The sequence below is a fragment of the Ipomoea nil genome, unplaced genomic scaffold (assembly GCF_001879475.1).
Source record: "Ipomoea nil cultivar Tokyo-kokei standard unplaced genomic scaffold, Asagao_1.1 scaffold1074, whole genome shotgun sequence".
Lineage (NCBI taxonomy): Eukaryota > Viridiplantae > Streptophyta > Magnoliopsida > Solanales > Convolvulaceae > Ipomoea > Ipomoea nil.
Window position 1 is genome coordinate 802516 of NW_017617502.1, and position 17153 is coordinate 819668.

The 17153-nt window shown below is 32.5% G+C and overlaps 1 protein-coding gene and 1 long non-coding RNA gene across 2 annotated transcripts; one reads left to right on the forward strand and one right to left on the reverse strand.

Annotated features, from left to right (window-relative positions):
* Positions 1–3945: 3945 nt before the first annotated feature.
* LOC109182565 lies at positions 3946–14366 on the reverse strand. Its single transcript, XR_002054384.1, has 3 exons — positions 14354–14366; positions 10987–10989; positions 3946–4030 (listed from the first exon to the last, which is right to left on the reverse strand). It is a non-coding gene; the product is annotated as an uncharacterized LOC109182565 (long non-coding RNA).
* On the forward strand, positions 9199–13749 carry LOC109182564 (probable indole-3-pyruvate monooxygenase YUCCA10). The gene is made up of 4 exons (XM_019332717.1): positions 9199–9854; positions 10591–10830; positions 12935–13057; positions 13369–13749. The coding sequence occupies exons 1-4, from the start codon at positions 9234–9236 to the stop codon at positions 13531–13533; spliced, it is 1149 nt and encodes a 382-aa protein (XP_019188262.1). The 5' UTR covers positions 9199–9233; the 3' UTR covers positions 13534–13749.
* Positions 14367–17153: the final 2787 nt, after the last annotated feature.

A 17153-nucleotide genomic window follows, 5' to 3' on the forward strand; every position in this document is an offset into this window, starting at 1 on the left:
ATGAAGGACCACCTAGCACCGTACCCCAATGCATAGCGCAGCCAGCGACAGCCTACGGTGCACCCCTCCTTCTAAAATCACATATTTATCAATAATTCTACGATGCACCGCACTAAGTGCACTAATGCACAATTCACCAGCCTACAATGCACAACGCATAACAATGGGTTGCAAAAGAAAAAGAAAAAAAAAAATGCATAAGATTAGTCCACAAGTTTATGTGTGTGTGTGTGTTTGTGAACTATCATTATGCATCTTGTAATGTCTGATTATGCATTCCTGATAACTAATTGTGCAGTTAGCATGTTTGCATGCATGGGATCAAATAAAAAGAGTTGCAGAGGTAAAAAAAAAAAAAAAAAGGGATGGAATCTCAGCCATTGACTTGATCCAGTTCAACGCTCCTTAATGGAGGAAAATTTATAAAAAAAAAAAAAAAAATTGTTGTGATATTTTAGTAATTTTTTCTAACTTTGAAGTGCACAAGTTTTATAGAACAAGCATATAAGTTCTATACAATATTACATAAATTTCATATTACAAGGACACAACGTTATACTACAACTGCATGCAAAGAATAATAACTTTGAAGTGCACAAGTTTTATACTACAAGTGCATGAAGTACTATTTTCTCAAAAAAAAAAAAAAAAAAAAGTGCATGAAGTAATATAAGCTTTAAAAAATGTGGTGGTAACTTTTTTGTTTTTTTTTTTTTTTTTAGTGTAAATCACGAGATATTTCAGGTCTTTTTCTATCAGTTTATTGGTTCAAATCTACCCGTCAGTCATATTATAGATCAGTTTTATCATCAAACCGTCAAGTCTATGCTCTGATGTACTCATTGTTAACCATACATCCTGTCCAGAATTGTTAACCACACATCCTGTCCAGAATTCTAGCTAGGCAGTCAACCTCACAAATTAGTCCAGAATTCTAGCTAAGCAGTCAACCTCACAAATTAAACTCACTTTTCTAGGCTAAGTGTTTGGAGAAATTATGGGACAAATGTAACAGACGTACAAACATACACGAATTTACCGTCAAAGTCAACCTTTTGTATTGTAAGGAACTTAAGCAAGTAAAAACAAGAATTCACCCTCTCACCTCTTAGCAACCTTCTCATGTTGCCAAGAAGAGTTATTTATACACAAGGAGCAATTACAAGTTAACTGCTTAGCTAAAACCAATACACAAGGAGCAATTATATAAAGACAGGCAAGTTAATTATATATTAAATAAAAGAGTGACTCTCTTCTAAGTCCGTCTCACAAATTCTTTTTCGTGAGACAGTTTGAGTCTAGATAGAAATTAAATGTAATATTCTTATGATGGAAAGTGTAATACTAATTAGGGATAAATTGATTATCACTTATGAGAGAAAGTATAATATTTATATAAAAAAGTGTGATACTTTTGAATAAAAATGTAATACTTTTAATTAAAATATAATATTTAGGGGTTGAGGAGTTATGACAAAAATGATATACTAATCAAGGATATATTAATTGATTATTACTTATGAGGAAACACGTAATACTTATGAGGTCAGAAAAGTGTATTATTAATCATCGATAAATTGATTATTACTTGTATGAAAAAGTGTAATACATATTATGAAAAATGTGATACTTTTGAGAAAAATTATAATATTTTTCAATTAAAATATACGTAGTAATATTTAGGGATATGATTGAAGACTTACTTATGAGAAAAAATATAATGCTTACGAAAAACTCGATCGATTTCTCTCATTAATGGGGATTCATGAGATATAAGAGTTTTTGCATAAATAAAAAAAGTCAAAAATCCTAAGAGCAACATTATGAGATATTAGGGGGAGAATGTAAGAGTGATTAGGAAAGAGAGAAAAATGTGGGGAAAAAGAAAAAGTAAAAAATAAAAGAAATCTGACTTTTTAAACAAAAAAAAAATATATCTACTATATATATATATATATATATATATATATATATATATATATATATATACTAATAAGAGCCCAAGAGAGTTAGGCCTATAATGGGTAGAAAAAATGGCGGTCACAGATTTTAATCAAATGAATGACTCAGATTGATTAAAAGATTGATAAGATTTAAATTTTACACTAAAATTTCCTAAAATACCCACACACCGTTACTAATTCCGTTAAAATTTTAAGAATTGTCGTTAGTTCACCGTTAACTTACTCATTGATTTCAATAAAAAAAAGGTCTTAGGTTCGAACCTCATCCCAATCAAAGTTGGCATAATTAGTACTCTATTTTACTCTTATTAAATTATATAAATAATAATTTAGTAGCTACAACAAAAAATTATAGATATGCATTTCTTTAATTTAGAATTATGTGTCCACAATGTCTTTATTCAAAAATAAATTATTCATTATCAATAAATTAAATAAGAGAAATAATTGTATTAGTTATATTGTCTTTATTTTTCTACAATATAAAAATTCTTTATATTCAAATTTATTAATTGATTATATTCGCTACATTGTCCTTACAATGTCTTAATTCAGTGAAAAAAAATTATTCATTATCAATAAATTAATTAAGAGAAATATTTTCATTAGTTATATTGTCTTTATTTTTCTCAAATGTAAAAATTTTTACATTCAAATTCATCAATTGATTATATTCACTACATTGTCTATTATCTTTTTTTTGCACTATTTTTCTAATTAAATATCAAAGTTATAATACAAAATAATGCTATATATTTATTTACCAAGTATTTTATTAATACCATGAAAAAATTAAAAAAAAAATATAATTAATAAAGCCAACCATATTAACTACTTGAGAGATTTTGTGACAAAGAGAGTATTCAAATCACACAACAAATTGAAGTGAGAACTACCTTGCAATGTCCTTGTTTGACAATCAGCAGATAGCGCGCGGATTATATTAACGGATTTGACCAACGAATTTATTTAATTATTAACATTGGGTAGAAAAAATGACCGCCAAATTATTAAATCAAATGAATGGTTCAAATTGTTCAGGTTTTAATTTTTTAAAAAAAAATTTCTAATTTATCCTTAATTATATGTTTATCCATTTAACTTTTTCGTTAAATACCGTTAATTCGCCGTTAGTCTAATTATAATATTAACGTCTAATATAGAATTATAATTACACCATTAATCTAATTCTAATATTAAAGTCTTAATAGAACTTAACCACAAATCCTAATGTCGAAATCTCCTCAAACAATAGAAATATATATTTAATATTTTATGCCCTAATTTTTATTTGTTCTCCCTTATGTCCCGTATTTGGTTTCAACCATACCTATACAATTATTTTATTGACAATTATAATCAATCTTGACTATATTATCTTGCATTTGTAAACTTAGAATTACCTATTTAACCCGCACGGGCTTAGCTCAATGGTTTAGTGGGCAGTATTTGGGAGAAGAGACCAAGGTTTGAACCTCGGCGGCGGCAGTGCGGGAATTATGTCCAAAGTGGGCAGATTCCTTGTTCACACTGGCATTTGGTCCTGTCTGCTGAACCATTGAGTCACCGTGATTTACAACTTCCTACAATGCTTAAATACGCAAATTCAACCTTCAATTATCTATGCATGAACAATTTCAATATATATAATCTTACTTATTTAAAAAAAAAAACATTGGGCATTATCCCAATCGCGCAATGCGCGTAAAAAACTAGTACATATATAAAAAGGAGTTAATGTCAGAGTGGCCGCCAGCCCGCGGTGGGGCGCAAGGTGCGCGCCAAGCACGCACCTGTGTTTCATTTTTATTTTTTTTAATATCTGACATTATTTTTGCATTTGCAAGAGGATTCTTCCCTCAAATAACCCCACCCCACATCTTTTAATATCCACACTCAAGTTTATTCATCTGACATTAACCTATTATTAACCTTTAGTGTGGATGCTCTACATAATAATTTGCAAGGATTCACACTTAAACGTCTCACGAATCCTTATTCGTGAGACGAGTCGGGTTGGGCCGAATCATCATGCAAATGTCATACTTATATGCTCAAATGTAATACTAATCAGGAATAAAATTTCTGTTACTTAAGGAGAAATGTAATACTTTTGCATTTTGATGCATGTAATTAAAAGTATTATATTTTTCATAATAAGTAATGTTGGCAAGTGTCCTTTATAACGAAAAATATAATACTTTTAAATTGAAATGTAAAAGTATTACATTTACCTTTATAAGAGTGAATTCCATTTTTGGTCCTATTGTTATAGGGGTTTTTCCAGTTTTAGTCCACCATAATTATTTTTGCCACATTGCATCCACTATTATTAAAAGTGTTCCAATTTTAGTCCACTTTAAGATTTTTCGTGGACTAAAATTGAAAAACTTTTAATAATAGTGGACGTAATGTGACAAAAATAATTATGGTGGACTAAAATTGGAATGACCCCTATAACAATAGGACCAAAAATGGAATTCACCCCTTTATAAGTAGCAAACATTTTATTTCTGATTATTATATCATTTGAACATATAAATATGACAATTGTACGTATAAGTATTATATTTTGATCTTAATCCGATCTGATCTGACTAGATCGACTCACAATGAGACGGTCTCAAACAAATTTTTTTCATTGTCATAATGACAGGTATTGCCTGCGATTGAATGCATCAACGGCTACAATGTGACATTTCTGAATGGCATCTCACATCCATTTGATGCTATTGTTTTTGCTACTGGCTTCAAAAGATCTACCAACAAATGGCTTCAGGTTTCTTTATTTGGGGGAAGAAGGTTTCTTTATCTACCACTATTAAATCATCTGTTCTATTGCTAACAGTCGTTATATTATAGACCGCGGTTCATGTGCACCGCGGTAAAAAACGGCGCCGTTTCTTTAAGTAAAGAAACGGTCCACCGTTAGAGTTAACGGAGTCCGCTTGTTTGGTGTATTAAACACCAACTGACACTATAGTATATCTAAACCGACACTGCAGTTATATCAAAATGATACTGTAGTTATAGTGAAATGAAACTGCAGTGTATATAAAATGAAACTGAATAACATTTCACATATTTGAGTGTATATAGTACAATGAAGCTGTACTTATATCAAAATGATCATGTAGTTCTGTTTTAATGAAACTATAGTGTATATAAAATAAAATTAAATAACATTTTCACATATTTGAGTCTATAAATATCGAATGAAACTATAGTTATATCGAAATGAAACTGTAGTTGTGTTGAACTGAAACTGCAGTGTATACAAAATGACACTGAATAACAGAGTTACTTTTTACAAAAGAGTGCGAAACGGCGGAAACAAACACTGTTTATTTTCATTTAAAAAAAAAAGACGCGCGGTGCATAATCAATTATGCACCGCAGTGCATAATATAATTTGCATATTGCTAACACGGGTTCATTAATTCAGTAGACAATTGTAACACCTCGTAATATTTTATTTCTGAAATTAGGCAAATTATGCCCTGGACCCGTGTCCACAATGAATTGTGGACACGGGCCCAAAACGACGTTGTTTTTAAAAAAAAACGCGTCATTTAGTTTATAAAAAAAAAAATCGCGCACGTTTTGCCGTTAACGGCGTTATTTTTTTTTTTTTTTTTGGATTATGAATGTACAGTTATGCCGTTATGAATGTACAGTTATGCAATTATGAAATTATGAAATTATGAACACAGAGCTCTAACATTATGAACTTACAATTATGAACATATATAGTGATAAAATTATGACCATGGAGCTTTAAAATTGTGAATATAGAGCTTCGAAGATTATGAATGTACAGTTATAGAGTTATGAATCTACAGTTATGGAGTTATGAATCTACAGTTATGAGATTATGAATCTACAGTTATGGAATTATGAATGTACAGTTATTGATCGAATTATGAACAAAGAGCTCTAACATTATGAACTTACAATTATGAACATATAGTGATAAAATTATGAACATAGAGTTCTAAAATTGTGAAACATAGAGCTTCGAAAATTATGAATGTACAATTATGGAGTTATGAATGTACAGTTATGAAGTTATGAATGTACAGTTATGGAGCTATGAATGTACAGTTATAGAGTTATGAACGTACAATTATGGAGTTATGAATGTACAGTTATTAACATATAGTAATAAAATTATGAACATATACTTCTATAACAAAGCGGTCTGAAATTTAAAAAAAAAAAAAAAAAAAAAAAAAAAAAAGAGATAACAGTGCCTAACGGCACTGTTACCCGTGTCCAGCAAACATGCTGGACACGGGTCCAACGCATAACGATTGCTGAAATTACCTACCGTATTTATTTTATTTAAGCCCCAACTTTCTAATTGAAATAATCCCTAACACATATGTAGGGCAATTTATATCCTACACCACGGCGCGCGTTGCACTATGCGCCCAGATGCAAAACGACGTCGTTTTAATTTTATTTTTTTTTTAAATTTCCCGCCCCAGTGAATGGCAGTAGTTTTTTCTTTAAAAAAAACCCGCTGTTCAAGAATGTACATAATGTTATACTAGAATACACATAATGTTATACATGAATGTACATAATTATATAACAAAATATACATACTCTTTTTAAAAGATAATACACATAATCTAACATAATACATAATAAACATAAACTTTTAACATAATACACATCAACTCTTAACATAATACATACAAATTTTCTAATTCGGATGTACATAATTGTATAAAAAGAATGTACATAATTGTATAAAAAATACACATAACTGTATGAACCAATACACATAACGTTGTGAATAAATACACATAACGTTGTGAACAAATACACATAATCTCAGCAACTTCCTACCGCGCCTCCCAACACTACCTCAAAACGATGTCGTTTTGGGAGGCGCGCGGCGCACAGTACTATGTGCGCCATGGTATAGGATATAACGATTGCATATGTAGGGTATTCTAAGCCCAACTTCAAGCCGAGAATATTTACTAAGATATTTTAATACAGGAGCCCAACTATTAAAGTCTATATATATATATATATATATATATATATATATATATATATATACTAGCCCATATTTATATTTTCAAAGAGTTTTGATTTCAAGACTCGCAAATTATGCTGTGCAACCGAATGCACCTTGCAAGGTGCATATGGTTGCAAAACGGCGCCGTTTTGGTTAAAAAAACGCGCGTCACACTTAAAGAAGAAATCAGGTTCGATTCCCGGCAATAACATTTTTATATATCCAGAAATTCATAACTATATAACCACAATTTCATAACTATATATTCACAATTTCATAACTATATATCCACAGTGAATGAATGAAGTAAAAATCCACAATGAATGAATGAATGAAGTAAAAATCCACAATGAATGAATGAATGAAGTAAAAATCCACAATGAATGAATGAATGAACTAAATATCCACAATATATGATTGAACTAAATATCCACAATGAATGAACTAAATATCCACAATTTCATAACTATATATCCACAATTTCATAACTATATATCCACAGTGAATGAATGAAGTAAAAATCCACAATGAATGAATGAATGAAGTAAAAATCCACAATGAATGAATGAATGAAGTAAAAATCCACAATGAATGAACTAAATATCCACAATATATGATTGAACTAAATATCCACAATGAATGAACTAAATATCCATAAATTCATAACTATATAACCACAATTTCATAACTATATATCCACAATTTCATAATTATATATCCACAATAATGCTATTGCTGAGAGTCGAACCTGATTTTTTTTTTTTAAGTGAGACGCGCGTTTTTAATCAAAACGACGTCGTTTTGAACCGTATGCACCATGCGCATGGTACATTCGGTTGCACAACATAACTATTGTTCAAGACTATGGTGGGCTTGCACTTATTTTATAAATGATTATTAAAAACTTAAAACTCCTAACCCACCTAATGTTATATATAAATATATTATATTATATGAAACCCAAGTCCATTTCCCTTATTCTTGAATATCTTTATCTTGATTTGTGTTTGAACCATTACCCTTGACCTATTCCATGTAGTATTTATCCTTTGGGACCATATCTATATATGTATGCTTTGTTTTGGTTACTTGAATTGGCGGAATTGAGCTTCGTCTCCTTGTATTGGTGGATATGAGCTTCGGTTCCGTTGGATAGGTGTAGTGAATTTCGACTCTATTTTTGTGTTGTGGTTGGACTGGTGTTTTGGATGGACTGATGGTACGGTTGGAACTAATATTAAGAACCTTGCTAATTGATATACATGCCATTGATTGAGTGTGAGTGTTTTGAATCCTTCTTGTAGAGCTGGCTAGACATTATATATGTATTAAAGTCTCAAAACTTATTTTGGCTATCAAATGTATATTTATGTAGTTTTACCTGTTGGAGTGAAATTTACTTAACATCTTTCGCTAATATTTTAAAATTGTTTTCACGTATGGAGTAGAATCCAGTCTCGTGAGCGCGATAGTATATATGATAGTAGCTCTATTCCTCTTTTTAGTTGTTTTAATGTTCTCCTTTTAGACTGGTGGCCTGTGAGGCTTTACGTAGACATTTGTGGGTTGTAATGATTCAGTTTATGTTAGCTTTTGGATTATGCTATTTGTGATTTGATGTTTTAGACTTTTGTCTTAGCATTTAAGTAGTATGGCCTAAGTGTGGCATAACACCCCTTATAGATTGATTTTGCTTCCGCATTTACTTATCTCAAGCTTTTGAACTTTATTTAGTATTTCCAGCTTTTGTTGCCTTTATCTCTAATATAGATTTGGGGGTGTTATTAGAGTATTTGGGAGAATAGATTAATGTTCGAACTTCAACAGCGACAGTGTGAGAATATGTCCAAAGTTGGCAGATTCTTTATGTACACTCGCATTTAATTTTGCCTTGTCTGTTGAGTCATTGAATCCATTACATCCTTCCAAATATTCTGTCGAGTCGGAGTGTGGGAAGTCCTTGGGAACAATTTAGGATATAATGGTGGGCATGTAATGATGACTCCCAAATTAAAGTCTACTTCTAGATTATTAGCATAGTCCTTGAATATATTGGACCATGTTTAATACTTCTAATTTTGTCTAGATGAGTCTCTAGCAATACTTATAGCGGTACCATGCATTGTACATTTGTAGTATACAATAACCCTTAGATCTCGCTTTAATTTACTCAAGCACTCACACCTAATACCTATTCTCTTTGTTTTCACTTCCAAAATAAACACACAGAAAATATGTCAACCAAAGAAGAAGCGGCGGTGATCATCGTCGGCGCCGGTCCGGCGGGCCTCGCCACCTCTGCATGTCTAAACCGCCTCTCCATCCCAAACATTCTCCTCGAGAAAGAAGACTGCTACGCTTCCATGTGGAAGAAATACGCATACGACCGCCTCCATCTTCACCTCGCTAAGCACTTCTGTGAGCTTCCCCACTTCCATTTTCCGGCGACTGCTCCGACCTATGTTCCCAGAGAACAGTTCATAAACTACTTGGACCAGTACGTCTCCAATTTCAACATCATCCCTCGGTGCAAAAGGGCGGTCGAATCCGCGGGATATGATGAGGGTACTGGAAAGTGGAACGTGACGGCGAGAATGGCGGATTCCGGAGAGGTGGAGGAATATTCCGGCAAGTTCCTGGTGGTGGCCACCGGCGAAGCAAGCATCCCTTTTATCCCTGAGGTAAAGGGTGTTGAGAGATTCGCGGGAGAGATCATTCACTCTACGCAGTATAAGAACGGCGAGAAGTATAGAAACAAAAGAGTTTTGGTGGTGGGTTGTGGGAATTCCGGCATGGAAATTGCTCTTGATCTCAGCAATTACGGTGCTAAAACCTCCATCGTCGTCCGTAGCCCGGTAACTATACAATATTCTTTTAATTTTTAATTTCTTCATCCAAAAAAGAAGGCTGAACCCCAACCCTAAGGCCCCACATCCCGACTCGACAGAGCATTTGGAAAGATGTAAATCATGGTAACTCAACTGAACATGAACCACAGAGGCTAGACCAGTGCTCACTGCGCACAAGAAATCCCCTCACTTTGAGAGGTTGCTCCCACACTGCTAATTTTTAATTTCTTGATCTGGACACAATGCCATTCCTTTAACTTCTTAATCATTTTCTACTTTTGCACATCATTATTCTAGTTTAACCAAAGATCTCGAATTTAAGGACCAAGTACTTTATCACCTTTTAAATGTCACTGACACGAATAGAGTTAATCTAGGTGTGCGCAGTAAGGCTCTAATGTAACCTAGTTATGTAGCGTGACTGAATGGAAGTGACTTATTTATCTTTAACCAAACCTCAAGAGATGGATTCTTGACTTTGGGTATGAAGCACATGATTGTGTCACTCTGAGAGCTGCCTACAATTTAATAAGGAAATTAGTCAATGTGTTCTACCGTGAAAAACTCGGGTTACATAGATTGAGAAAATTAAAAAAAAAAAAAAAAGTGTTTTTAACCTTAACATCCACGGTCCCCCTCCCCAACTGTCTCCGGCCTCGGTCTAACACCTTGAAAAGTTGCATTAATGCATACATATATGTATATATGTGTGTATGTTGATTAATTATATAGATAATTACAGTTTCACATTATAACAAGAGAAATTGGATACTTGGCGGTAACGATGTCGAAGTATCACATGCCGTATTGGATAGTTAACTCGGTCATGTTGATGCTTAGCAAGCTTGTATATGGAGACATCGCCAAATATTATGGGGTGAAAAGGACAAAAGAGCCTCCCTTTACAGCCCAAGTCAAGGACGGAAAATACCCCATCTTCGACGTCGGAACCCATGCTAAGGTCAAGTCCGGTCAGATTCAGGTATATATATTTCTCCTCATTAATTCATTTATTAACGTCAATGTTTAAATATTATATTATAAAATTAAACGAAATAATATATGATATTAAAATTTAAAAATTAATTTCCTATTATTTGTTCTCAATATATTTGTGTTTGTGTTTGATGCCAAGCACCTTCTGTTCTTTTTAACTAGAGGTTTGATTTGAACCTTGGGAATACAGTTACGTTAAAATTCCATAGGATTAGTTGTAGGGAAAGACAGACAGGATCTAGTGTAATGGAAATGATAAAAAGCATAGGGGAATGGAAGGCGACATGCAAGCAGGGCCGGAATTTAGGATGTGCAAGCTGGGCTATCGCACGGGGCTCCCAATTTTAGAGGAGTCTCAAATTTTAGAGACCCAATATTTAATATTTACCTAACTAGTTTAGAAATAAAAATTAAAAGTTTTCAATTAAACTTAAAAGGTTCCATGAAGAGATGGTAGCAATTAAGGGTGTCAAAGTGGGCCGAAGCTCGCGGGTTAGCCCGCACCCGCCCCACGATGGGGCGGGTTAGGGCCGCAAGAAATTAGGCTCACGAAAATGCGGGCCTAACGGGTTGCTGCCCGGCCCGCGGGCCAGGCCATATTTTAAAAATAAATAAATAAATTATATATATAATATCTATTTTTTAAAAAAAATCAGATATATAATATCTTAATTCTTAGGCAATGTGTAGATCTTACTATCTAAGAGTATGCAGAAGGGGAGAAATTCGGCCAATAATTCAATAATCCTTCGCCAATTCTTAATTCAATAATTCCTAGAGTACGTAGTTCTTCGGTTCTCCCGTCTCCATCCGCCTCCAACTCTATCAAACAATTACTAAAACTAAATCATCAATTCATACATATATATGAATTACTAAACTCCAAGTCCAGCAAACATACATATTTATATATGTATTATACACAGACGGAAACTGTAGGGGGAAAATCTGAAGCCGAGAGAGAAATAGAGTGTGATGTTGAACCCTATCTTTGATCACCCTTCTACAGTTCTGCTCAACGCGCGGTATCGATCCAGGAGATTTGGGCGAGGTTTATGGATTTTATGGAAGTTTCCGGTGCATTGAGGTGTATCATACACCGTAAGGATGCGAAAGAACGACCAATAAATAGTGTCATATTTCAAGCGATTTTAACATGTTTATATACTATTTAATGTTTTTTTTTATTAATTTAAGTGATGGCCCGCGGTCCAGCCCGCGAAACCCGCAAGCCCGCGTGGGGCGGCCCGCAGAAGCCCGCCAAATAAAAAGCCCGCGGTGGGGCGGGCCTAATGAGGCGGGTTGGCCCGCATTGACACCCCTAGTAGCAATGTGTATTTATTGTACGTATTTTCACTTGAAGGTCAAAGGTTCGAAACTCGCATATTTTAGTTTTAAAAATTAAGATTTTGGAGGGCCTCAATTATTTACCAGAACAGGGCCACAAAAACCTAAAATCCGGCCCTGCATGCAAGGCATGCAGAAATAAATTGCGTAACAGTATATAGGGTGTGTTTGGCTCATGAGTTACACATCACTAGGAATGAGAATCAAAATCATAGTTAATGTTTGATTGACAACTTTTTAAAATACAATTATATTTGATTACCCCTTCAATTAAAAATCTCATTTTCTAATTAAAAAAGGGTATCATTTCATGATTCCATCTCATTAATAATTTAATTTTTACGTTTTAATTTTTTTTGTTCATATTGATGTTTTGGATGTCATTATATTAGGATCAATTGACTTTTTTTGTTTTTGTATTTTTAAAACATTTATTCCAAAGGTCATATACAACCAAACATCAATATTAGTAATCATTTCAATTGCATCCTATTATCAAACATGTAAATACTTTCACTAAAATCTATTATTATTACCAAATATATAATTCTCATTCCCATTCGTATTCCAATCTCCATGTGCGAACCAAACACACCCATCCTCCTAACTCCATACACTACTGAAATAAGTAGCTACCTAGGCAGATAGGAAGTAAACTAATAATTGTAACGCACATGCAAATGTGTGGAAATAGTTGACAAAATAACTCTTAAATATGATAGATGAATGGTGTATGATGACAGGTGTTGCCTGCGATGGAATCCATCAACGGTTACGATGTTATATTTCGGAATGGCATCTCACATCCCTTTGATGCTATTGTTTTTGCTACTGGCTTCAAAAGATCCACCAACAAATGGCTTCAGGTTTCTTTATCACTATTGAATACTTTTTTTTTTTTTTTTTTTTTTAAATATCCAACATCATTATTATTATTATTTGATGTAATTTTTTTAAAAAATATTTATACTTTAATTTCTTTCAGTTGCATAACTACAAAAATTAATTTATTTCCATTTTTACATATCTAATGGTAGGCTGGCATGAGAAACACTGTCCACATTTGAATCAGTATATCTATTATGAGCTCGCATAAGAAACAGTGTTCATATTTGAACCAGTATATCTGATCTATTGTACTAACTAATTTGAATTGTATTGATTTTGTGGGTTGAAGGGCGATGAGTATCTATTAAATGAGGATGGGCTTCCAAATCCAGAATTCCCTATGCACTGGAAGGGCAAGAATGGGTTGTATTGCGCGGGGCTAGCTAGGAGAGGACTGTATGGGATTTCTTTCGATTCCCAAAGCATAGCCAGTGACATCAAAACCCTGCTGTAATAATAATAATATTCTCTTAGCTTTTTCCTTCGTTTTTGTGATCAAAATTATTATTATTATTATATGATATGTAATAAAACCTAATGTTGATGGCAAGCCAACCAGGCACCAGCTCGCTTGCAGCGCATGCTCTTGTTTGGCTTGCTGAATATGTATGCACCTTTTTAGTTTGTGTAGTTTTATTTTGAATAAAAGACATGGTTTACTTATGTTATGGGTCAAATCTTTTATTAATGGGTCAAATGTTTGACCTCATTAATCAAAGATATAAGACGGTCTCACACAAGTTTTTGTTATATTGATTTATTTCCATGTGAGAATATAAATTAACGTGAGAACATGTTGACTTCTTAGTAATGCACGGTAAGTACTACACGAATGCACAACTAGTCTAGCTCCTGCATGAATGCGCAATGCATTCGTTTAGCAATTACCATTTCACGTAGTAGTATTGGTGCATTTATGTAATATATGCAGTGCATTTAAAAAAGAAAGTATTGATCACTTTTCATGGACGAACACTCGATCAATGAGACAATGATGAAGAAATCGCAACTCTAATTTGCGTGATGTTCCAAGAAAATAGGAAACAAATATGGTCACAAAAAAAAAACCATTGGTCTACCCTCACTTAAAAAAAGACCAATATGTGTCATATTAGGAAATCAAATCTAAGCCACACAAATAAATAAATAAAAACAAGCGCACAAGATTAATCCACAAGTTTACTTGTGTATGTGTGTGTGAACTATATATTATGCATCTTGTAATGTCTGATTATGCATTCCCTAATAAATGATTGTGCAGTTAGCATGTTCACATATGATCAAATAAAAAAAGGCGAATCTCAGCCCTTGATCTGGTCCGTATCAACTCTCCTGAATGCAGGGAAATTTAGAAAAAATATTGTGGTATTTTAGTATTTTTTCTAACTTTGAAGTGTAAAAGTTTTATGAAAGTACACAAGTTCTATACTACATTACATAAATTCCATACTATAATTAAGGGCACAACGTTATACTATGAGTGCAAAGAATAATTACTTTGAAGTGCACAAGTTTTATACTATAGGTGCACAAGTTTTATACTACAAATGCATAAATTAATATAAGCTAAAAAAATGTGTTGACATTATAGATCAATTTTATCATTAAACTGTGCCCTAATTTGTAGGAGACACCTTTAAGGTTAAGCCCATACTATACACAGACTAATTAGTATATCATTTTTGTCATACCTTTTCAACCCTAAATATTACATTTTGATTTATTTTTTTTTCAAAAGTATTACATTTTTCTATATAAATATTATACTTTCCCTCATAAGCAACAATCAATTTATCTCTAATACACTAGACTAAACCCGTCTCACGAGGAAAAATGTAATACTTATGAGGATGTTTTGAAAAATTCTAGGACCAACGAGGATGTTTGAAAAAAAAAAAAGACTAAAAGTAGAATGACATATAAATCTAGAATTAAAAAAAGAAAAATGAAAAAAGAAAAAAGAAAAGGACTTAACACTTAGAATTGAGTAGATCAAAATGTCTTTGTATTTAACGCAATTTAAATGATTTTGTTGACGAAAGATAAAAAATATCATGCCATAATAAATGACTAAAAAGAGATATTTTAAAAATAAAGGACTAAAAGTTGACTAACACTTAGGCTATGTTTGACAAACCTAGCTGAAAGCTGAAAAGCTATAAGCTAGGAGCTGAAAATTGAAGAGCTGTTAAGCTAGCTGTAATGCTTGAAAGTGTTTGGTAAAATTAACTTTTTGATAAGCTGATAAATGTAAAAAGACAAAAAGGAAATCTTCATAAAATTTAAATTAGTTTGTTTACATATTAAAATTTAACATTTTGTCTTCAAAAAAAATTAACATTTTGAAATAAAATTATTAGCATAATCATGAACTGTTCATAAAGTTTATATTATTGTTATATTATATGCTTGTTGTAGTAGTGGTTGTAGGTGAAGTAGGCATAGTCTAGCCTATTGTTTAGGAGTGTTTAGAGTAACCTATTCCTATAGGTCTCTAGTATTGTAATTGACAGAGAATTATCGATCAATCAAACTGATTACTTTCATCTGGTATCAGTAAGCCTCGTTTCTCTCTCCTGTATTTTCTACGATGTCTACAAACTCATCGGAACGTACTGTGAGTGCCGCCACACCCACGTCGACCACCACCAATTCCCTAAACACTGCCCACCACTTCGTTTCGATGAAGCTCACCACTCGCAACTTCCTCTTTTGGCGCACGCAGATCGTCCCATAATGAAGTAGCAATAGTGTTGCGAATTTCCTTCATCTCATAATAATGATAATGATAATGATAATGATAATAATAATAATAATAATAATAATAATAATAATAATAATAATAATAATAATAATAATAATAATAATAATTGCGATAAAAGTTGCGGATAAAAGAGAAGAGAAAAAAATTTTAATTGGGAAGGGTAAATGATGTCATTTCTTTAAAATAATAAGGACAAAGATGGAAATAAAGTTAGGAAGCTCCTAGCTTATTTTGAAACGCTACCTAAAGTACCATTTCAAAATAATCTCTTATTTTAAGCTACTAGCTTATTTTAGAAACATTACCAAACAGAGCTTATAGCTTATTAGTAGCTTAAAATAAGCTATAAGCTCATAAATAAACTTTGCCAAACAGAGCCTAATAAATCTATGACTAAAAATGGAATTAACTCTATATTTATATATGAATTGAGTCATAGTGAAATAATTTTTTTAATAAATATTATGTTTCTATTTTATATTTGAAAATTGAATTAAGTTATTTGAATGTGGTGGTGGTGGTGGCGACGACGGTGGTGAAATAGGATAAATTTATATATAGGATTAAAAAATTAGGTTAAAGAAAGGGGTAAAAAAAAAATAGATTATAAAATCTATTCCTGAGCGTTCAGTAATAGCCTAATACCAGGGGGGCCCCTAGTAATAGCTATTACCTTATTTGAGGTAATAGGCTATTACCAGGAATATTATTCCTGGTAATAGAAATGGTTACCAAACAAAGGAATAGGCCTATTACTGGGAATGCTATGCCATTCCCAGCCTATTTCGTGAACCAACTCAAATTATGCTGTGCAACCGAATGCACCATGCGCATGGTGCATTCGATGCAAAACGACGTCGTTTTGGTTAAAAAACGCGCGTCCCAGTTAAAGAAGAAATCATGTTCGATTTCCGGCAATAGCATTTTTATATATCCATAAATTCATAACTATATATCCATTAATTCATAACTATATATCCACAAATTCATAACTATATATCCATAGTGAATGAATTAAGTAAAAATCCACAATGAATGAACTAAATATCCATAGTGAATGAATGAAGTAAATATCTACAATGAATGAACTAAATATCCACAATGAATGAACTAAATATCCATAAATTCATAACTATATATCCAGAAATTCATAACTATATATCCACAGTGAATGAATGAAGTAAATATCTACAATGAATGAGTTAAATATCCATAAATTCATAACTATATATCCACAATAATGCTATTGCCGAGAATCGAACCTGATATTTTTTTTTTAAGTGGGACGCGCGTTTTTAGTTAAAACGACA